The 24,208-nt window shown below is 32.8% G+C and overlaps 1 protein-coding gene across 1 annotated transcript; it reads left to right on the forward strand.

Annotated features, from left to right (window-relative positions):
- The first annotated feature begins 958 nt into the window (after nucleotides 1-958).
- Nucleotides 959-24,014, forward strand: gys2 (glycogen synthase 2). The gene is made up of 16 exons (XM_056455725.1): nucleotides 959-1,279; nucleotides 4,080-4,261; nucleotides 5,622-5,813; nucleotides 7,052-7,237; nucleotides 10,200-10,344; nucleotides 10,421-10,538; nucleotides 11,417-11,537; nucleotides 11,635-11,741; nucleotides 13,842-13,901; nucleotides 14,190-14,268; nucleotides 18,064-18,177; nucleotides 19,193-19,319; nucleotides 19,613-19,708; nucleotides 21,351-21,514; nucleotides 21,589-21,669; nucleotides 23,517-24,014. Exons 1-16 carry the CDS (start codon nucleotides 1,159-1,161, stop codon nucleotides 23,724-23,726), a joined length of 2,103 nt encoding a protein of 700 aa, XP_056311700.1. The 5' UTR covers nucleotides 959-1,158; the 3' UTR covers nucleotides 23,727-24,014.
- The last annotated feature ends 194 nt before the right edge of the window (nucleotides 24,015-24,208 follow it).

Consider the following 24,208-nt stretch of genomic DNA (forward strand, 5'->3'; position numbering starts at 1 on the left):
TGTACATTGTGGACACTTTTAATGCTTCCAAACAGTTTGTTGCAATTATAAATCGCTCATGACTTGAGTTAGTTTATTATGAGGTGATTTACCTTCTATGTGTGATTGGATTGGACAAGAATCACAGGACTGATTTTTCTAATCCCCATAGATAAGAAAAAATAAAGTAGAGACTGCAGGTTGAAGGAAAGTAGTGGAGTAAAAGTACCAATATAGCACAAAAAATGTACTCAAGGGAAAGTTAAAGTACAAATTTTTAAAACTACTTAGTAAATTACAATTTCTGAGAAAAACTACTCGATTACAGTAATTTGAGTATCTGTAATTTGTTACTTTACACCACTGTAAATGTCACAGTATCTGTCTGTCTCTCTATCCATCCATCTACACAAAAAAACAAGCTGGGTTTTTTTAACCCAATGTTGATTCAAATATGAACAAACAAATGGGTTAAATGTTTAATTAAATTAGTTGTCTGTCTTTCGGTCAGTAACTCTCTTTTGGAATTTAAATTTCCCCAGATTCACCTACCTAGTGCTTTATTCACAATATAATTGCTTTACATTAATTGATCTCCTTTATTTCAACATAGACCCCAGACTTTTCTGTGGAAAGTGCATTTTATCCATAAAATTACATAACAAATGATGTTGTTCAGCAGCTTAAACGTTAAACAGTCAAAGACGTGCGTCATAACTTCTGTGTTTACTTTTTACTCTTCAACTCCGATATTTCTACAGAAAACTGTATGATGCATACATAATGTCCATGCTTTCAAAACACATTGAAATATCCCGTTTGTGACCCTGAATGATAATAAATGAATCAAAAAATAAATAAACAGTAATGGCTATACTGTAGGTGCGTGTGCACGTGCCCTCCCGGTCAGAGGGGGGTTCATGCACAGAGGCCAAAAATTTCTCCTTGATTATCTGTGGACTTCAGTCATGCAATCACTGTGTGCGCATGCTTTTTTACACTACAAGGTTAGAGACAAACAACTTGCAGTGTCTCCAGGACCTCCAGGCGCCAGAAGAGAACACAAAATCTAGTATTTTAGGGGGTGTTTAGATGGTTTAAGGTTTCTATAATTATAAATCGGCCCATTAATTTGCAATTCCAGTTGACGGATTAAACGGCTTTGTAAGATTTTGTGAGATGCGACTGTCCAGATCTTTGTCAATAACATCATTAAGTGGACTTCCACTGTTTGAAGAGGAAAGTCTACCTGTGGAAGATCTCCTGCTCTTTGAGGTTGCATGGGAAGTCACAAATAAAGGTAAGACTTTATAATACTGTTATTAGGCTTTTAGTGAGCACTTATTTTGCAATTTTGTTTTAATTGCACATCATTTCCAGTAATGTTATTTTGCTTAAGTCAAAATTTTGGTAGCATTAAAGAGGTAGTTCACCCAAAAAGATGAATTCAGCCATCATTTATACTCTACTTTCACTTGTCATAAACATTTTTGAATTATTTCTCTTCTCAAAGAAACTCATACTCCAAAAGGTTTGGAACCACTTAAGGTTTTGGTTGAACTATCCCTTCGAGATTTGCTACATTTTAAAAGAAAGTCTGTTCTGTCGACCAAAGCTGCATTTATTGGATAAAAGTATGTTGTGAAATATTATTCAGATTTAAAATCATTTTCTATATCAATATATTTTGAATGTAATTTATTCCTGTGATTCAAAGTTTTCCATGTCATTACTGCAGTTTTTAGTGTCACATTAACTTCAGAAATACTTTGGAAATACTGGTTTTCTACTATATTATGATAAATTATTATTGGTGCTCAGTAATTAATTATATTTCTTATTATTATCCATCATTTTGCCTCATAATCAAGTATTCTTTGAGCAGAATGTTAATTTATTTTGAATAAAATTTTGTAACATAAATGTCTTTAATGTTACTTGATTAACAATAGAGTTCTTGATCAATAAAAAAATTGCATGAATCTTTGATTGGTTCAATCTGATAGATAACAAAAATCATCATAAATATAAAGCAGTAGTTATTTTCAACATTGATGAAAATAACAAGAAATGCCATATGATTTCTGAAGGATCGGGTCACTGAAGACTGTAATGATGCTGAAAATTCAATTGAATAAAGTGTATCATAATATACATAAATTCACATAGAATTATTTTATTTTGAAATATGTTTTTCACTATTTGATTTTTGTGGTATTTTATATAATTTTATAAATGCAGCCTAGGTGAGCAGACATCTTTCAGTTATACATAAAACAATTCTGTTTGCTAAATGTTGCTGCAAGACAAAAATACTAGATAGAGCAGGCTTCACCAACCGAATAAATATGCATGTTTTGTACTATTAATATAAAATGTACTTCTTCCACTATATAGTTTTTGGATGTCTTATAAAAGTACCATCTAATGTAACCTGTAATGACTTTTAAAAAGGGATAATAAACAAGCAGACATTTTCCTGATACATATATGTCCAAAACAGTCCATTAGAAGGTGTAATTTGAACTTTAAAATGGTCAAATCTGTATTTTTTTTTTTTTTGCTTAATCTATTTATGAAGCATGCTTATCAACTTTATTTTTAATCTTAGTTTATTTAATCTTAGCAAGATAGTAGTTGGATGTTTTTTCACTTGAAAATGCTTTTGACCTCAAGACTGTTCACCTCAGTCAGAAGGCCTGAAACAGTTCAACGACAGAGCTGCTTTTTTCCAGTAAAATGCATATTCTATCATATCAGCAGGGCTGTAAAGCAGGTTAAACATTAAGCTCCAAATCAATTTCAGACCTAAATATATTTTGTAGAGCATCAGAACACACCAGTTTATGCGTGTTCGTATGTAGTCATTGTAATGTGTTGAAAATTGCTTTTGGAACTATATGTCCAAACTTTGATGAGCATTCCTATTTTGTTAATGGGTAACAGTTTAGATGTCCTATTTTGGTGTTCACATGCAATAAAATTTACGAATAGGATTTTAAATACATGCATGAATTCAATCATCTACCTTTTCCAGAAAGTTTAGTCAAGTACAAAATGCCAAAATATGAGTAAACTAATGTTATATTGTCATTCGTTATATAATATGACACACAGTACACTAAAAATGAAGCACTAACATTACAGGGCTGTTGAATGCATGATTCTTATTGTCCGATGAACATTCTAGGGTGTGCGTGTATGTTCAGATTAATACACAGCTCTTATAGTTCCAGACAGGTCTTAACCACATAACAATAATGGTTCCATATCATGTATATGATTCCAGTTAATTTACAACCTGCAACTGTCAAAATGCAAATCAAAACAACTGAAGGCATTGGATGAGATGCATAAGTCTTTGGAGATGCATGAGACTTCAGCATTTGGGCCAAACACCTGACATACGTCTTGAAATACAACATCTAAACAGTGTGATAACCATAGCAGAATTATTGACTCCAGTCTGGTGAATTATTAGAAAATAATGTATGGGTGTGCATTAGTTTTCCAATAATTCAGCTGATCATTACCAGTTATTCCTTACTTATTCAGACCTGTCCTTTTTAAAATATAGGTCTGGTGATTGCAATGGTTCTTTTAAAATATTAAAAACTGACAAATGTGTAAAGTCTAGTGGTTTAAATGACTGATTTCTTCTAAAACGGCTTGTAAATTATACTGGTGATCATACAAAATTTTAGTATATTTTGAACTAACTTCAAAATCATTATAGAAAATGACAATAACTTGTGCTCAAAAAAGGTATAACTACTGAAAATACATTGTAATGTACAAAAAAGTGTCTCATGCTTGTTTAAAAAAAGCCTAGTTTGGGGACCAATGACACAATTAACTAATAAATATGACTTTAGCCTCAAAAAAACATCTAATTTGCTTATAAATAGTTAATATAGGTGATATTATGTTAGGTGTGGATAGGATTAAGTTATCTGAAATCTGGACATGAAAAATTAGCATAAATTATCGCTAATAAACAAAACATTCTAGTAATATTCTGCTTAAACACAAGCAGATTATACTAAAGTGTTACCCTGTTCCTTCATGTACTGTTTTCTTTATTCCCTCCACATGTGCAGTGGGAGGAATATACACTGTTATTCAGACGAAAGCTAAGATCACTGTGGACGAATGGGGCGAAAACTACTTCATGATGGGACCTTACTATGAACACAACTTCAAGACTCAGGTGGAGAAATGTGAACCTCCAAACCAAGCCATCAGAGCTGCCATGGACTCCCTGATCAACAACGGCTGCCAGGTATATCCTGCATGCAGCACTATCAGAAGGGGAAATTAGAAAAAAAATGTTCTAGCTTTTGACACAGATAACGTATCACATAATGGTATTTATTAATGCTAGATGTAAATGAAAGCTTTTGGGTGGTTTCAGTAGTGTATTTTAGTGGACTTTTCCTTAATCTGGCCAGCAGATGATGCTAGAGAATCACTTTAGAAGGAAAGGATTACATTTTTTTTAAGGATTTATCTTTTTTGAGTTTAACAGCACTAGTAGATACAGATTTGCTTTTTCTTAGCATTTTTAAAAATATATGTATTAAATATGTTCCTTTTAAGGTTTTTGTAAATACCAACAGAGTTTTGTTTTAGTGCTGGTGGGCAGTGTGGTTATTGTTAACAAAAATATTTTAATTATATGTTAATAGATGGATAAGAAATAAATAAATATGGATGGATGTATTGATCGAAATAATTGAACAAATAGTTTGGGATCACTGTAAATGTAAATTACGTCTCATTTATAAAAATAGACTGTAAAAAATATATATAATCAGTAAGTCATGACAACATATGTTTTTAGTTCATCGTAACTTATTAAACTTAAGTTAATCATGTTCTAACTTAATTTTTTAAGTTATGCAAGCTGTTTTAAGTCAGTTTAAAATAATATAAGATCAATGGACTCATAAGGTTAATTTGATTCAGCTTAAAGAATGTAAGGCAACCAGTATTTTTTAACAGTGCATATACAGTACACTGTAAAACTCAACAGTCAACTTTATCAAATGAAATGAGTGTAGTTAACTCAAAATTTACTGAAAGTTAATTCTACTCCTTTGAAAAGAGTTTGAACTCAGTTTTGAAGGTAATAAGTTAATTAAATACCTCATTACTTCAACTTAAATGGAGTAAGTTCACAGTACTCGTAGAGATTATTTTTTTAACTCAAATGGTTTGTAGTAATCAGTTTCCTCAAACGGTTTGAGTTGCCTTAACTTACTGGTTTTTATAGTACTCAGTTGGTTTTAGTTCTCTTCATTTATCAGGTCTTACTGTGCTCAAATTGCTTTGTTTACTCAAATGGATTAAGTTCACAGTACTCATTAGGATTAGTTTTTGAACTTAAATGTTTTGTTGCAATCAGTTTCCTCAAATGGTTTGAGATACTGGGTTTTACAGTGTATAAATATATATATTTTGTTCATTGAAATTGTCAAGATAAAATGTATGGTTTATGGATTTAGTTTAAGCAATAGTAAGCCTGCTGATTTTAATTTAGCAAATATAAATAGGGGCAACATCATTTCATTTATATAATTTTGCCTGAGTGACAGTATATTGGTGTGTTTTAATGATTTCTACCTTCTGTCTGCATGCAGGTTCACTTTGGCCGCTGGCTGATTGAGGGCAGTCCATACGTGATTCTCTTTGACATTGGTGCCGCTGCCTGGAACCTGGACCGCTGGAAGGGGGATCTGTGGAGCGCCTGCAGCATCGGCCTGCCATATCATGATCGAGAGGCTAATGATTCGCTCATCCTGGGCTCTCTGGTGGCCTGGTTCTTCAAAGAGGTGAACACACACTCTAAAATTGAATGCTTGCATTCACTAGCAAGTAGCTGCAGACAAAAGCTTTTAGATTTTTAGGCTATTTTTTTCAGTATAATGGGAAAAAACATCCTACATCCACATTTGTGTGTTTATTTTGTTGCACTTTTTCTGTATTTGTGACTGTAGATTTACATTACATATTGTTAAAGGATGCTTCTCAAAATTAGTTTTTTCCCTTCCTGCACTGATAAATCTCCAGTTCAGACTTTACAGTTTTATTTATATACAGTTATAGTCAGTATCATAAGCCTCCCTTTGAGTTTTTTTTCTTTTTTAAATATTTCTGAAATGATGTTTAACAGAGCAAGGAAATTTTCACAGTATGTCTGATAATATTTTTTCTTCTGGAGAAAGTCTTATTTGTTTCATTTCGGCTTGAATAAAAGCAGTTTTTAATTTTTTAAAAACGATTTTAAGGTCAAAATTATTAGCCCCTTTAAGCTATATATTTTTTTCAATAGTCTACAGAAAAAAAACATCGTTACACAATAACTTCCCTAATTACCCTAACCTGCCTCGTTAAACTATTAATTCTGACTTCAAATATTTTTTTCTTGCTGTTCACAGTATTTCCTAAATATGGAGTGATGAAAATAGTTTCCCAAAATCACCACTGTTAAAAACATCTATTATGTCAGAAAATAAAATGATAATTGTGAATAATTTAGATATTTGTGCTACACTGTAAAACTTGTTTGCTGCCTTAAATTTTTAAGTTGCATCAAATTAACTTTACAAGTCATTTCAACTTGCATCAGTAAAAGCTTGCAAAATGCAATATGCAAAAAGTGGCATAATTTAAAAATAAATGTTAAAACTTAACCTATTAAAATAAATTAAAGTAGCATAAAACATGTAGTCATTACTATTTGATCATATAATTTTTTACAGTGTAGAATTATATGCAAATTAGTGCATAATTTAATTGCATAATGGGAAATTTGCATATTTTGACAACATTTTATAACATTTATACAAAAAAATTATGCAGTTCAATCATCTGGAAAAGTATGATGATGAATATTCTAGTCTTTCTTTCTTTCTTCCTTTCTTTCTTTCTTTCTTTCTTTCTTTCTTTCTTTCTTTCTTTCTCTTTTACCCTATTCACCTGCTGGAACATGAATGGATTTTGTGTGATTGTAAGTGGTAAACTCCTGTGATCTGCTGCTGATGTTAAACCTGTTGGTCTCCTCCTGCAGTTAACAGACCAGCTTCAGGACAAGCTCAATGTAATCGCTCATTTTCACGAGTGGCAGGCTGGGACAGGACTGGTACTGAGCCGCTCCCGAAATCTTCCCCTGGCAACTATTTTCACCACTCATGCCACCCTGCTGGGTCGTTACTTATGTGCCGGTAATGCGGACTTCTACAACAACCTAGACAAGGTGAGGATGTTGTTTCGACTAGGCCATTTGAAGGCCCTGTCAAATGTAAAATAATACAGATATTATATAATGATATTAAACAGAGTATATAAAAACATTGGATTTAAACAGAGGTTTTCAAGCATTAAAAGTATGACTGTAATACATATTTGCATTTTTGTCTGTATACTAGAATGGATTTAGTTTTTCAGTCACACTTTTTTATTTTAATGTACAATGCATAGTGATACACAGTAAAATTATCCATAAATTACAGTTTTCTGTATTTTGTTTATTTTTTTTCCCCATTTATTTATGGTTTTGAATGATTCTGAAATATCAACTTTGCCATCATAAGAGTAAAATACATTTTAAAATCTATATAAATAGATTAGAACAAAGATAAAACCATTTTTTAAAATTTTCACTTATATTACGAACTATTACTAAAAAACTATGGTTTTAGCTGTATTTTATTATCAAATAACTTCAACTTCACGAGACAACATTATAAGACAAATATTTTGACGTATTATATATATATATATATATATATATATATATATATATATATATATATATATATATATATATAGGTGAATAAATAAACAATCATTTTATGATCTCAGAAGAAATTATTGTTTTTCATTACAAATCATATTAATTAGGGATAAAAAAAATAGATTTTAAGTTCTGCAGTTTATTTACATGACTACTTCTTACAGATTAATATCAATTTAAATTACAGAAGACATACAGCACAGTATCCTTCACAATGTCTGGTATTTAAAGTGCGCCCTGCAGAAATGAGGGCAGTTATTTGTTGAACTAGTGAACACTTATTAGAGGTGGAAGTGAGCAAGTGCAGTGATAATTGGGACTGTGTAGGAGCATAAAGGTCATCATGCCTGAAGGTTGCAGAGGTTGATTGAAGAATAATTGACAGCATCTTCTGATTTTCCACCTATTGGCCCCTGAGGGACTTCCTTTACCTGCTGATGAGGAAACTCTCTGCCTCTTTTAACTTTTATTGCAGTCTTTTTATGAAAATACGCTCGATTCAGACTTGCTTGTTACACTAACTGCATTGAGAGTGTCATCTCTATTATTAATATTAATAAATAATAATTAAATCTATAGGCAATGCTTTCTACAAAGATTTATTTTTTATTTGATAAACGTCTCTATATGGGTGATTCTATACTTAATAATACATTTTGCATTACAAAAAGTTAAGGTAAGATACTGCTTGTGAATTGGGTAAAAACACCATCAAACATCAGCAATTGATTGATTACAATAAGCATTGTGCATATTTTTGTTTTCTAAAATCTTATATTAAAGTATCTTAGTATTTTTGGTGTGGTTAAATTTTGTTCTTATTTTTTTAGTATGTAGTTTGTGTATTTTTTGTTGCTGGGAAAAAATGATTTGTGATTAATCGCATCCAAATTAGAAGTTTGTTTTGACATATATGTGTGTACTGTGTATTTTTATTATGTTATGTATAATACACGTATACATCCATATATTAGAGAAAAAAGTTTATTTAGATTTAGATATTATATATATATATATATATATATATATATATATATATATATATATATATATATATATATATATATATATATATATATATATATATATATATATATATATATATATACATACATACACACAGTTAAAGTTTTGAAGCTAATACTTTTGACCTTACAATTGTTTTTAAAAAATGTAAAACTGCTTTTATTCTAGCCAAAATAAAACAAATAAGACTTTCTCCAGAGGAAAAAATGTTATCAAACATACTGTGAAAATTTCCTTGCTCTGTTGAACATCATTTGGGAAATATTTAAAAAAGAAAAAAAAATCCAAAGGGGGGGTGGGCTAATAATACTGAATATAACTGTATATGTATTTGACACAAATTATAAATACATTTAAATATCTACTGTATGAACAAAATTGATTTGTTTTTATGAGTTTGTATCACATATACATAATAAATATATATAATAAACACGTTATGTCAAAACAAACTTTTATTTTGGATGCGATTAATCGTGTATAATAAAAATACTTTGCCCAGCACTAATATTTTTATAAATGAACCTGATGTTTACAGCAGCTACGCACTAGCGTTAACCATTTATTTTGTGCTTTGTACAGTAATGTTCTCTCTAATTTCATAGAACTTTTTAAAACTGTTAATTGAATCTTTTTTTGCCATTATTATTTTTAAGAGATACAATGATATGCAAATATTGGCCAATAGAGTTAACCAATAACTCTTTATATTTGGAAACCGATAACCGATATATCAGGCGATAAATACAAATCTTGATATGATTTTTTTTATTTAAAAAGTAAGTTATTTATTTTCCTCAAATCATCTACAAATACTAATAAAAAATATTCCTCCAACAACATTAGATGTTGAAACGTCTGAAAAAGTGATCTCTACTGACATTAGTTATGAAGTGGTATATTTTCTGATTAGTGTTTTAAATTACAGTACAAAAACTGGTAATAGACTCCCTGAACATTTTCTGTTCTTTTATGGACCTGTTTCTATACATTTTATTTCTTATACAGTGTATTGTTTCAAATTACTAAAATATCGATAAATATCACTATTAAGTTGCAGAGTTAAATTTTCAACATTAAAAGTCGACAGAGCAGAGATCGAGGTCCCATAATGCCATTCATAACTGTAAATAAACGTAAAATACACGTGAATCACAAAACATGTTTTTACAGTATAATTCTGAATTGCACTTTGTCTCTCTTGCATAAACTCTTCTTAAGTGTCCATCTGCTACGTGCAGCATGTCATGTAAACATGCTTCAACCATCTTAATGAATCCATAAATTATCAGCCAATAATTGATTTTCTTATTCAGCCAATAACATACATTTATCAACAGATACCAAATATGGCCGCCGATATATTTTGCATCCCTAATTGTTTTCTTTCTTGCAGTTTGACATTGACCGAGAGGCTGGAGAGAGACAGATTTACCACAGGTATTGCTTGGAGAGAGCTGCGGTTCACTGTGCGCATGTCTTCACAACAGTGTCCCAAATCACAGCGGTGGAGGCCGATCACATGCTCCACAGGAACCCAGGTATCAGAAAAGGACCTCATTTTCAGCAACTGAATGCGTTAGAAAATGATCACATCTTCATGCATGACTCTTGCAGATGTCGTCACCCCCAATGGCCTGAACGTTAGGAAGTTTTCAGCCATGCACGAATTCCAGAACTTGCACTCCATGAACAAATCCAAGATCCAGGAGTTCGTAAGAGGACACTTCTATGGGTCAGAGCAATTTTCTGGATGCGCAATAACCCAGTGGGCACCTTGATGTCAAAACAACATCAAGAATGTCAAAAAAGCTAATTGATTTGACGTCAAAACCTTGACGTCTATTTGACATCCACATATTGATTTAATTTTGACCATCAAAATAACAACACAAATAGTATTATAATATAAGAATGTTTTATTTATCTGAAAGCTTCAATTACAAATGACAATTTTACACTGGATTCTGTAGCCTTACAATGCATGCAAACTACCCTGATGTCAAAACGACATCAAATAGACATCTAACATTAGCATCAAAACACATCAAAAATCAATACAGGACTGTCCTGTAATCAGTTTTTGGTGGGTTTTTTGTTTACGCCAATGTTAGATGTCTGTTTGATGTTGTTTTGATATAAGTGTAATCAGTTGACGTCAAATTGATAAATTAGCGGGCACCTTGATGTCTAAACAACATCAAATTGACAATAAGAATGTCAAAACCCTGATGTCTATTTAACATCTACACATTGATGCCATTTTGACCATCAAATTAACAACACAAGAAGTATTATAATATGAGAACTTTTTGTTTATCTGAAAGCTTCAATTACAAATTGCAAATTTACACTAGATTCTATATCCCTAGAATGCATGTGAACTAGACTGATGTCAAATTGACATCAAATAGACATCGAACAATGGCATCAAAAAATACGTCATGTTAGATGTCTATTTGATGTCATTTTGACATCAAGGTAGTCAACTGACATCAAATTAATTAGTATTTTTGACGTGTTTTTTATGTTGTTTTGACATCAAGGTGCCCACTGGAAACACACAGAATAGTGCTTGTTTTTATTTTTAAATATCTGTTATCTTACCGTTAGTCATCTGGACTTCAATCTCGAGAAGACTCTGTTTTTTTTCATCGCTGGACGGTATGAGTTTTCTAATAAGGGAGCAGATCTGTTTCTCGAATCTCTGTCCAGATTGAACTACTTGCTAAGGGTATGAACAACCAGTCGTTTCTTCAGAAAATGGGATGTCGTTTAAGTGTATGAGGCTGTTAATTCTACATTGTGTGTTTGTGTTGGCTGACATGCAGGTTCATAAGAGTGACGTTACAGTTGTTGTGTTTTTTGTCATGCCCGCCAAGACCAACAACTTTAATGTGGAGTCGCTTAAAGGACAGGCTGTACGCAAACAACTGTGGTATGTAATCATTTCAGCAAATCATCTTTTTATTCATTAATGAGGAACACTTTAATTTATGGACCAATTCTTGTTTCAACTAGTGGCTTATTATTACTTGCCTATTTTTAAGATTTTAACTGTTTATTAGTACCTAAAAAGATCCTAAGCTTAACTATTAAATTAATAATGCTTAATAAGCAAGAAATTAGTAGTTTGAGAAAAAGTCATAGTTGATGGTTTATTAATAGCGAGAATTGAGAACTGGCACACTTGTACACTGTTACACACTAGGTACACAACTTCGAATTAAAGTAAATATAAAGGTCTGTTAAAATCTTCCACATTTCAAATAAATAAATATAGATTTTTTTACTCGTCTAAACTCACCTTTTAACTTCTAAAGTTAAAACATTTTTATTGTGTTGTTTAAAATTGAATATATGTCTGAAAACATACACATTTGTGTATCAACAACAACAAAAAATCTGCAAACAACAACATTTTTATTAAAATTTGGAAGAAATATCATCTATGCTTTTATGGAATACTACAAATTTCACTCAAACACATCTATCAATTGTAAATCCAGAAAAACAAAGGATTTTTAGGTGGTCTCTCTCTGTCACTCTCTATTACATATTAGCAGGGCCAGACAGAATCTGTGGACATTTATAGCTATTTCTGTACAGAAATTTGAAAAAGAAAATAAAAATAAAAAACTAATCTGGGCATTTTTGCAGAATGATTAAAAAACTTAGAACATTAAATATTAGAATTATAACTTTTTCACTTTTATTTAAAGTTTGCAATGCAAATTCAATGAGGTATATGCACATGGACTTTTGATTTCAGTCAGCCAGCCCCAGGGCTTCTGGTTAATTGTCATCCCATACAAAATTGTCACGTTTGAGATTTGATTTCTTGAAAAAAAACAAAAAAAACAGCGATCTTCACTGCCTGGCTGAGATACGATTTAAAATGGTATCAGACCAAACAAGAACCACTGCATTAAATTATATTTTCCTGCACCATGTTTTTAAAATATGGAAATTAATTTTACCCCAGTATTTTCAATGCAATTTCTGCATTGAAAAAAAAAATGTAATAAATATACAGTTGAAGTCAGTATTATTAGCCCACGCCCCCTTTGAACTTTTTTCTTTTTTAAATATTTCCCAAATGATGTTTAACAGAGCAAGGACATTTTCACAGTATGTCTGATAATATTTTCTCTTCTGGAGAAAGTCTTATCTGTTTTATTTCAGCTAGAATAAAAGCAGTTTTAAAATTTTTGAAAGCCTTTTCAATATTATTAGCCTCTTTAAGCTATATATTTACTATTTTTTCGATAGTCTACAGAACAAATCAACGTTATACAATAACTTGCCTTATTACCCTAGTTAGCCTAATTAACCTAGTCAAGCTTTTTTTTTTTTAAATATAATAATTTTTGGGGGGTTTTCACCTTTAATGGTTAGGAAAGTGTAGAGTATTGCCAGGAAAGCATGGGGATCAGGTCGGCGTGAGTACCAGAGTGCATGTGTCGACGCACTAACCACTACACCACTGGCGCCGACAACCTAGTCAAGCTTTTGAGTGAAGTTTATTCATAAACTAATTTTTAGAGGATCACCTGCTTATGATTTACCACAGCCGGTCTCGCATTAGCTAATTATGATCTCCCAATCATATGATTCCTAAGTTACTATAAGTATCCACAGTCTTCAGTCCACATTTATCTTCATCTGGATGAAACCCCCCATTGCTCCCCATACTCCTCCTTTTTTCATGGCATGGCGGTTAAACAGAAATTGGGGGAAAAAAACAGGAGGGCTCATAATTCAGCAGGGCTAATAATTCTGACTTCGACTGTACATTCACACACATTTACAGAAGTAAATAGACTCAATTATGGGCTAAAAAATCGGTGTAAATCTGCGGATTTCTGTGCATGCAGATGGCCTTTGTGGCCTTACAGTTTAGTACATTAAAAATGCATACAGGTATCATTTACCACCTTTTACCTGAATCAACTCTCTCTACAAGTACTTTTTTCAGAATAATCATGTATGTGTATATGATTTACAATTCTTGAATCTCCCTTTGCTCTTTTCTCAGGGACACGGCTCAGTCGGTGAAGGAGAAGTTTGGCAAAAAGCTTTACGAGAGCTTGTTGAGGTTGGTGGTTTCCTGAAACTGTAAAGTGAAGTGACAGTAAATGTGGTCATCATGCGATGACGACGACGATGATGATGATGATGAAGTGTTGATATTTGACAGTGTTAACCAGGTGTTGATGAAAGCACTGCTCTTCCTCAGGGAGTTGTCAGCTTGTAGGATATTCATAATGACATTGTGTCATGTCAATAGGTCACTTCTCATGTGTGATCACGAAGCGAGACAAAGCGAGCACGCGCGCGTGTGTGTGTGTAGATCTCCTTTAATGAAGCTCATTTGTGTTCGCAGGGGTGAAATCCCAGACATGAGCAAAATCCTGGACAGAGACGATTTCACCATCATGAAGAGAGCCATTTATGCAACACAGGTCAGATTGTGTGATACACAATACTAATAAAATTAAAATAAAATTCAAATAAAATTATATAAATATAAAATTAAATAAAAAATTTAATAAAATAATTATTAAAAATTAGAGTAAATTAAATAGAATCTAAAATAAGTTAATTACAGAATAAAATATCAAATTAATTAAAATTAAATGTAAAATAAAAAAATTAAATTAAATATAAAAAATAAAATAAAATAAAAATAGGCTCTAATTATAGAGAGGTATAAAATTGTATGTGGTTGTTTATTAAATTAAATATAAAAATATCTTAATTTAATATCATAAATTTTATATAATAAATATCATAATTGAATTATTTATTGGTTTTATGTTATTTTTTAAATTGATCTTAATATTGTTAAGAACTGAAATGTTAGAAATAATAAATGGAATATTTATAATAATAACAAAGATGTTTAAATACTAATAATTTCTTTAAATAATAATAATTTTCAGATTTAAAATCTGTTTTCTGTGTTAAACTGATGTTAATAGAACTGACCATTGCAAATCGTACAAATGTGTAATAAAAAGCAAGCCACAAATATTGAATATAATAATTCAGCTATCAATTTATAACTTTTAAAAACTGTAAATCACATTTTAAATAGATAAATCTAATTATAAAATGATAATTCAGGCTTTAGTTTGTTCAAATAATTCAAATAAATGTAATATATCTGATTTATAATGTAAATATACATCATTCATTCATTTTCTTTCGGCTTAGTCCCTTTATTCATCAGGGGTCACCACAGCGGAATGAACCACCTACTGATCCACCATATGTTTTACACAACACATATCGTTTAATACAATTGTTTAAAATAGCCTGTAAATGCAACAAAAAAAAGAAACTATTTAAATGTTTAAAACCTGGTCACATTTTCAATATTAATAAATAAACATTTCTGATCAGATTGATATTTTTGAAAGAATACATAATCACTAAATATTAGACAACCCAGTCTCCCACATTATGCTCTTTCATTACGCTAATCTCTTTTGACGCATGCTAAAATAAACTCAATACTATTAATTATAATAATCTATACACTATTTCCATGCAAATTATTCATTAGTCGCTGTTCAACAAGAATGATAATCAACTGTCAGCAGCGGTCATCATTACCACAAATAAGGATGAAACCGCACATATTATTTAATATACTCACCATACATTTGTAATTAATTCAGCAATGCAATTCAATGAATATTTCTGTTTTTGTGACAACACGAACTAGCTAGAATGTGCGTCTACAGATGAATAAGCGTTCACAGGGGCTGTTTTTTTATGAATGGACTTGAATCAAAGGTCAGGCTGAGGCTATAGTGAATATTGATGTAAATCTGAAGAGGAATCCCCTGCATCATTGTGCTGGATGACTACCGGAGCGGCTTGTGTTACAGAGGCAGTGACGTATTAAAGCATGTTTCTTGACTTGTCTGCGCTCGATAGATTGAACGTGTTGCCGAGATTTATTCCACGGCGTTTTAATGACAGCGCTATGAGCAGGCAGTCAATAAACAGCCACTCTGCTTGGATTTATCTGAGTATCAATATTTCGAGAAGGAGAGCGATCGATACATTTAGCGCTGGTGTTTGTTTATAAAGCAGAAACTGCAAGAAAAAATGAGCCTAATTTTTTTTCTGGAGGATTAAAGTCCATTTAGGGGGGTTTTCTTTTTTTATGAGTGTCTCAGGCTCTGGAATTTAATAGCAAGAATAATGTATTGAAACCATTATAATGGCGCCGATTGAAATGCAGCTTTGATGGACTTTGAAAGCAAGGTTTTTTAAGGCACTCTCAGAAATAGAGGTAGAAAAGCAATCTCTGGGGCGCTACCCTTTAAAAAGGAGCATTTTTTAGATACTAATGTTTACTTTTTTGAAAGGATACCGGCCTGGTAATAGCACATGTACTTATTTTGGAGAGTGTAGATTGGAAATGCATTATTAAACCTTTATTTAAACTTAATTAACTTCTAACAATGGTTCGTGGATCTTTTCGGAAACTGGAACAGGTGTGAGTATGTGGTGATTGACTGGATCTTGTAGTCCATATACCGGCGGATTTGTAGTTCTGTGTGATCTGTGAGTTTACCAGCGATCTGCACAGGCTGGATGGCTGGTGATCGTGACACAGAGACTTTGGTGAGCGAATCAAGGCAAAAGCAGATTCTGCTTGACTAGTGTATCCAGTATATCCAATGAATGTGATTGTTTATGTTTTTTTAATGCAGTAAGTTATAATTAAAAAAAGATATGCTGCATTAGATAATACTATTCAAAGTGATGCTTTCTATTTATTTTTTATGTTATGAAATTATTTAGGAAATTACCCATTTAATGTAAAATAGTTTGATATTTATCTTGGGCTATCGGCTATTATTGATATTTGATTTTTGGCCCTTCATACGAAAAAGTTTGGGCACTCTGAACTAAAGGCTAATGTCCTTAGTAATTTTTATTATTCCTAGTAACAATCACTAATACTCATCTATGATATGACTAGTCTGAATGTCTAAAGTAGCTTTTTTTTACTAATAAATTAAGAAGGAAAGAAAATAGTAGTATAGTATCTAACAAATAAGTGTGGCATCTATTTAATTGATACTGTTAATAAAAATATTTACTAGTACATGAAATCATAGTCACAATTGGAATACATACTAGTTGGAGCTGAGTAGTTTATTTCAGTGGTTCCCAAAGTGGGGGTCGCGGGACAATGAGGGGAGTCGCTTTGTGATTTCCAAAAATGAAAGAAATTTTATTAAACTATTGGAATTACCATATTTTACTCATAACCTTCAGAAGATTAAATATAGCATGTAATAGCTATATTAAAAAAAACAATGTGCAAATAAAAACCCATCAGCCTTTTGATTAGTTTTTTTTTTCCATTGGATTGCGATCTCGTCAGTGATTTTGTTATATTACCACGGCAATAGCTTCAGTTGCAGCAGATTGATTTTACGGCACAATGTTAAACGTTGACACCTTTACAGCACTCACATATAGGCTCCATTAAAAATAAAGAGCATGAATAAACATGGAGGATGATCTCCAAGTGGCGGTCTCCAAAATTATACCAAGAATAAACTTTTGCTGTTAACATTGTGCCCACCAGTCTCATTTGGCGAGGTTAATGTTAAATTAAACAAATGAATATATGACTATTAAAAAGTATCTTGTTGTTAGACTGTTGCCCTTTGTGTTGTCAATATGCTTGTGCTTATATAGGATTTTTGGTGTGTTTGGATCATTGGGTGCAATGCGTTTATAATCACTTACGAGAATTGTATTGGGCGCGAGTAACTGGAATTGTTATTTTGGGGGTCATGGACTGAAAAGTTTGGGAAACCCTGATTTATCTAAATGACTGATGGTAAAAATGGTAACAATTTAAAGTTTGTTAACAACAGAATAGCGATAAAAGAAGCAATTCACACCATTTACTACTGGCTTATTACCTGCCTATTATTAGGATATGAACTGTTTATTAGCACTTATAAAGGATGATCTTACTGTACATCCCTAATCCCAATACCTAAACCCAACTGCTACTTTAATAATGATTGATAAGCAGCTAATTAATCATTTATTAAGCTAAAACTCTTAGCTAATGGTTTGTTGATAGCATAAATTGTACATTAAAATAAAGTGTGACCAACTCAATGGAAAAGATACTAGTATCTAACAAAAAATATGTACTAGTGGTATGAAAATGGATTAAATGTTAGATTTGTTTTTGTGTTTGTCCTCCACAGCGACACTCTCTTCCTCCAGTAACAACTCACAACATGCTGGATGACTCCACTGACCCGATCCTGGGCAACATCCGGCGTATCGGCCTCTTCAATGGACGCAACGACAGAGTGAAGGTGTGCAGTTCACCATGTCGGACTCCAGCAAACCTAAAAACTGTCAAAGAGTTAGTTCAACCTCTTGATGATCCAAACTCACTAGAGATTCAGTTTGTTCATGTTTGGAACACAAAGGATGCTTTTAATCAAACATTAAGGCATGATTGACTCTTGCTCTCATGGTGTTTTCGCCAAATTCTGTGCTTAAAATCCAAATGTTGCAGCAGAATTCGAGTTTCATCATATCAGGCAACCTTTTTCCAATCTTCAGTTGTCCAGTTTTGGTGAGTCTTTGGGATTTGAAGCCTCAGTTTGCCATTATTTGATAACAGGAGATTCACCTGTTGTGCTCCTGCTGCTTCTGTAGCTCATCTGCTTCAAGGGTTGATTTGGGTTCAGAGATGCTCTTCTGCAAACCTTAGTCATAACAAATGATTATTTGAGTTGCTGTTGCCTTTCTATCAGCTCAACCCAGCTTGATCCTTAGCATCAACACGTAATTTTAACCCTCAGAACTGCTGCTCTCTGTATATTTTCTCTCTTTCTGACCAATCTCTGTAAACCCTAGAGATGGTTGTGCATAGGAATCACAGTTGATCAGCAGTTTCTGAAATATTCTGACCAGCCCCAATCTTTGTTTCCTAATGGTTGGGTTGAACTTCAGCAGATATTTTTCATGCCTACATGCACTGAGGTGCTTCCATGTGATTACTTCAAGTCATGTGGAATTAAATGGGTGTACCTAATAAAGTGGCCACTTTACCATCCAATTTTGCCCAGTAATCATGGTGACCTTAAAAATGCAAAATTCATATTCAAAAATGTTCTAACTGTGTTTGCAAGCATAAAACCCAAGCATCAGTTCTGTCTACCTGGCTCCAGCTCATTATTAAACATAATACCCGAATGTCTATGTAAAAGCCGTTGTTGTCGTCAGATAAGTGCATCGCCTAATGCATAAAAGATGTCTAATATTGATTGTTTTTGGTGAGTCCATACATAAACGTGTGGTATAAATGTGTTTCTGCACCAGATCGTGTTCCATCCTGAGTTCCTGTCCTCCACCAGCCCCCTGCTGCCAATGGACTACGAGGAGTTTGTGCGCGGCTGCCATCTGGGAGTGTTTCCATCCTACTATGAACCATGGGGCTACACACCAGGTTTCATAATATTTTTTTTAGTCCCATTCACATCCTTGACTCTCATTTTTACATCCAGCACTGTTTTCAGATTTCAGACACATTTTTACATCAATTTTGTAATTTAATATATAAACAAAAGGTCTCAGTTTATTATCCCGGACGAGCCCCCGTCTATATAATGGCCACTTCTACAGTTCAAACTTGACGTATGAGGAAAATCATGCAGCAGCTGATAGAAATTTTTGATGGTAGCATGTTCAAGTGTATAAATGTTGAAACATTGATCATCATCTGTAACTGTTTGTGTTCAGGTGAGTGTACAGTCATGGGAATCCCCAGCGTAACCACAAATCTGTCTGGGTTTGGCTGTTTCATGGAAGAACATGTTTCTGACCCGTCTGAATATGGTGAGTCACTGACTGAATCACTGCTTTACAAAGCTATTTGCATGATCAATATATGTTGCTTTGAAACACCCAAATTATTTAAAGGGGTCATGAACTGAGAAATGTAAAGTTTGCCATAAATTAGATACTAAAGACCCTCAACTCAAACAGAACTCAAAACTTTCTTGTTGTTCTGAAAAGAGCTTATATTAAAAGCCAATCTACTAAAATGAAAGGTTGTAAATGAGCCACCTGTTTTTGGTTTTGGAACATGACTGCTTGTAAGGCTCCACCCATTTATGTTTAACTCCACCCAGTAATTTACACAGTAGTAAATAACAAGTGATCGCAGGTTTACACCGAAACCAAATGATAAAGATGAGTCTGATCACAACATTAGGAAAGATTAAGAAAGTTCCAGTTTCCATTAGTAGAACTTGATTGTTACTTGACTTCATTTAACCACAGATTTGTTCATGAACAAGGCACAATTTGATGCTGATTTTAAGAATGACTGAAAGCAAGATGAAGCCGTGCTGACAATATTGGATCCGATAGTAATCTAGCAACTGTTGTTATTATCTGTTCACTATGGTTTAGTCGGTTTGATATGTATTAATGTGTTTATCTTACAGCAGTGTCCATCAATGAAGGATGTAGGCTGTCAGATGTGTGCAGTTTTGAAGTTTCGAAAATTCGTAATTATGCAAAACACAGCCAATCACAACAGTGGGCGTTTACCTACCCGCTTCGAATGTTATTACTCGATTGAATGGGCATTGTCAGTGGTTATTAGCTGATCGATTTAAGTCAGGAGGGACTTTCTGCACCTACTGGTAGGCTCAGAATGCTGGTATCATCCATCTACATGGACTTTAATCAGCTATGCTAATAGAGAAGTCTCCAGATCTGTTTTTACATTACTGTGACGGTTGGGTTTAGGGTTGGAGTAAGGGTAAATGTTAATAAAATAAAATTAATGTTTAAATAAAATTGAATAAATTATATAAGTAATTTCCGCCTGCAACCAAATGTAATCTATAGCTGATTAACCATGTGGATGGATGATAGCAGCCTTCTGAGCCTACCAGTAGGCGCAGAAGGGCCCTGCTGGCCCATATCTATCAGCTTATAACGCCCATTCAATCGAGTGATAACATTCGAATCGGCTGCGTTTACTTCTGAGATTACAATCAGCCATGCCTTTTCAAACGGTGTATGTACACATCAATTGAACAAAAATAAAACGATCATAGAATGAATACATGTAAAAAATATTTAGTTTTGTTTTAAAACTAATTTAAGTACTAATAAAGTAAGCTGTACAGTATAAAAAAAACGATTGCATTTGCACGAAAAAATGAGGATGCAGATGAATAAGTAATCGGCAAAAACTCAAGCAAAAGAAAAATAGGGAATAAATAGTTTTATTTAAAATAGTAAAAAATAATTCAAGTAACATCTTGATAATATTTTATGTAAACATCAAAGAATAAAACAAAATAAAAGGCCGTTTATAACCCCTTTAAACTTTTATAGGGGAAAGAACACTGTGTTACTTGAGGGTTTATAACAAGCCTTTTTTCAGTGATGTGATCATACCTGTATATAGTTCTTAATATACCTGATAAAGCTAATAATCTCAATAACATCTGTGTTTCAGGAATCTACATCGTGGACCGGCGGTTTCGCTCTGCGGACGAGTCGTGTAATCAGCTGACCCAGTTCATGTTTTCGTTCTGCCAGAAGTCGCGCAGACAGCGAATAATCCAGCGTAACCGAACGGAGAGGCTCTCCGATCTGCTGGATTGGAGATATCTTGGACGAGTGAGTGATCAGTTTTATGGTAATCAGTTTTTTACTCGACTGGTTAATATGGTAAAGTGTTTCTTTCTGCTCAGTTCTACATGCACGCCAGACATTTGGCCCTCAGCAGATCCTTCCCTGAAAAATTCAGAACGGAGCATCTAAACCTTACGCAGGTGAGACGCCTTATAGATCTCAATCTGATTATGAAGGCAAGATCTTTTAAATCAAGCAAAAATGAATAAATATAATAAAAGTTTTTTATTCATACAAATCCTAAGCACCAAATCAGCAAGATTGAACGCTTTTGAGGAATATTTGCACTTTGCATTAGTCAAAAACGTACCATTAATCTTATATTAGGAACAAAATAAATCAATTCTGCACCTTTTTTTGCCTGAATGACCACCAAAATGTACGATTTTTGCATGTTTTACATGTTGCGGCTGGAAGGGCATCCGCTGCGTAAAAAACATGTGCTGGATAAGTTGGCGGTTCATTCTGCTGTGGCGACCCCAGATTAATAAAGGGACTAAGCTGAAAAGAAAATGAATGAATAATTGTTTTACATGTTTACTGTGTGTTTAAAATTGCATTTATAATTACTTAAAATACTAATAAAATCTACTTAGAAATGACAAATAATGTTAATTCTACAGCAAAAATACGTTTTAATAAAATTCTAAAAGCATTTTTTAACAGTTTAAAACGCATTTTTGGAAATTAATCTTATTTAAAATCTTTATATTTTGATTTATTGTACTTATAATAATACTTTATTTCATATTATTATATATATTATACTTTTAATAATAATAATATCACCTCTCTGTTCTCCAAATTATGAACCCAAGGGTTCTTGAATATTATGTGGTACGTCAAACACATCAAAGCAATGAGCATGAACTGCTGTCAGGCTTCATTCTTGACTTTAATTGACAGGATAACATTTACCTGCACAGGAACATAACACACACGCACACACAAACACACACAGTGGGATAGATAAATCTGCCGTATGCATCAAATAAATGCAGCAATTATGGCTCATTTTGAGTCACTTTTTTTAAAATCAAAATTCATATCAGTTACTGAATCATGTAGGCTGTGCATAATTATTCATTCATTCATTTTCCTACGGCTTAGTCCCTTTATTTATCATGGGTCACCACAGCAGAATGAACCGCCAACTTATTCAGCATACGTTTTACACAGAGGATGCCCTTCCAGCTGCAACCTTCTTGCTGTGAGGTGACAGTGCTAACCACTGAGCCACCGTGACGCCCAATAATAATAATAAATTCAAAGTAATGTGTAAATTAATATATTACAATAGGGATGCACCAATATTGAATTTTTGACCAATACCATAACTCTTTTAATTTGGAGGCGATAGCCGATATATTAGCTGATAAATATATATGACTGCCAAAAAAAAAGTCAAGTGTACACAGTAAACAACAACATAAACAACACTTTATTTTAAAAACCTAAACTTCAGAAAATGTAATCGACTATTGTTTTCTATGACCAGTTTTCTTTTACATAAATGAAATCTACTGCCTGATCTGAAAAATGCAGCCAAGTCACTGAACATTAACCAAAATCTAAATATCGGTAAAATAATACAACAAATGATCAGAGAGCAAGTATGCGAAGTGATTCAACTCATACATAATTTATTGGCCTAATTTTGTCATCAGGCCGACATCAATAATATTAAAACTAGTATTTCAGCCAATAAATGTCGTGTACTCCTATATTACAATGAAAATAACAGCCTAAATGAAATTCTAAAATGGGTTTTAATAGAAATAAAAAAGTACTATTAGCAGTACAATGAAAATACGATCTTATATATCAAATCTAACAACTATTTCAAATTAAGCAAATAAACTAAATAGTATTTTTAAATGACCATTAATATATGAATAATATTTAATAATATAAAACATCAAACAATTAAAAAGAAACTACAACTATCAGTCTTTAATAGTGTGCCTGAATGTGTTTATCTGCACAGACGCAGGGTTTCCGTTACCCTCGCCCGTCCTCTGTTCCTCCATCTCCGTCAGCCTCCCTCCACTCCACCCCTCACCACAGCGATGAAGAGGATGACGACACATATGATGAAGAGGAGGAGGCCGAGCGGGACAGACTGAACATCAAGGCCCCGTTTAGTGTGGGCGCAGACACCGACGGTAAGAGGACACCAGTGGAAAACGGCAATTAATATCTGGCATGAAAATGACTGAGCACAGGTTTGGGTTGCATTATTCAAAAAGTTTGCATTCAAAACCTGGAAGTAAACAAGACATTTGAAGCTTTTCTTAATGAAAACCAAATGTTGTAAAGTCATTTGTAGCTCTAATTAATGAGTCTGTTATGAAAAATGACATGGTTTTCAATTAAACTCAGACAGGGATAAACTGGAAATTCGTGTTGATTCTTCACTCGGATCAAAAGAAACATGTATTGTACATTAATATTGCGTACAATAAAATGCAATGCGATGTTTGGCGATGATTATTATTATTATTCATTCAAATAAGAAAATATTTTTCAGTGCTCAAAACATTAACAGATTTTCCTTATTATGTGAATATTTTTCCCCAAGAAAAAAAAGACTATCATACATTTTTAACAATGATTTGCAGAAGACGCGCACTAAAATGTCATTCAGTGTAACAGATTATATAACAATTATTTTATTTG

This window comes from Danio aesculapii, chromosome 4, assembly GCF_903798145.1.
Source record: "Danio aesculapii chromosome 4, fDanAes4.1, whole genome shotgun sequence".
In the NCBI taxonomy this organism is placed as follows: Eukaryota; Metazoa; Chordata; class Actinopteri; order Cypriniformes; family Danionidae; genus Danio; species Danio aesculapii.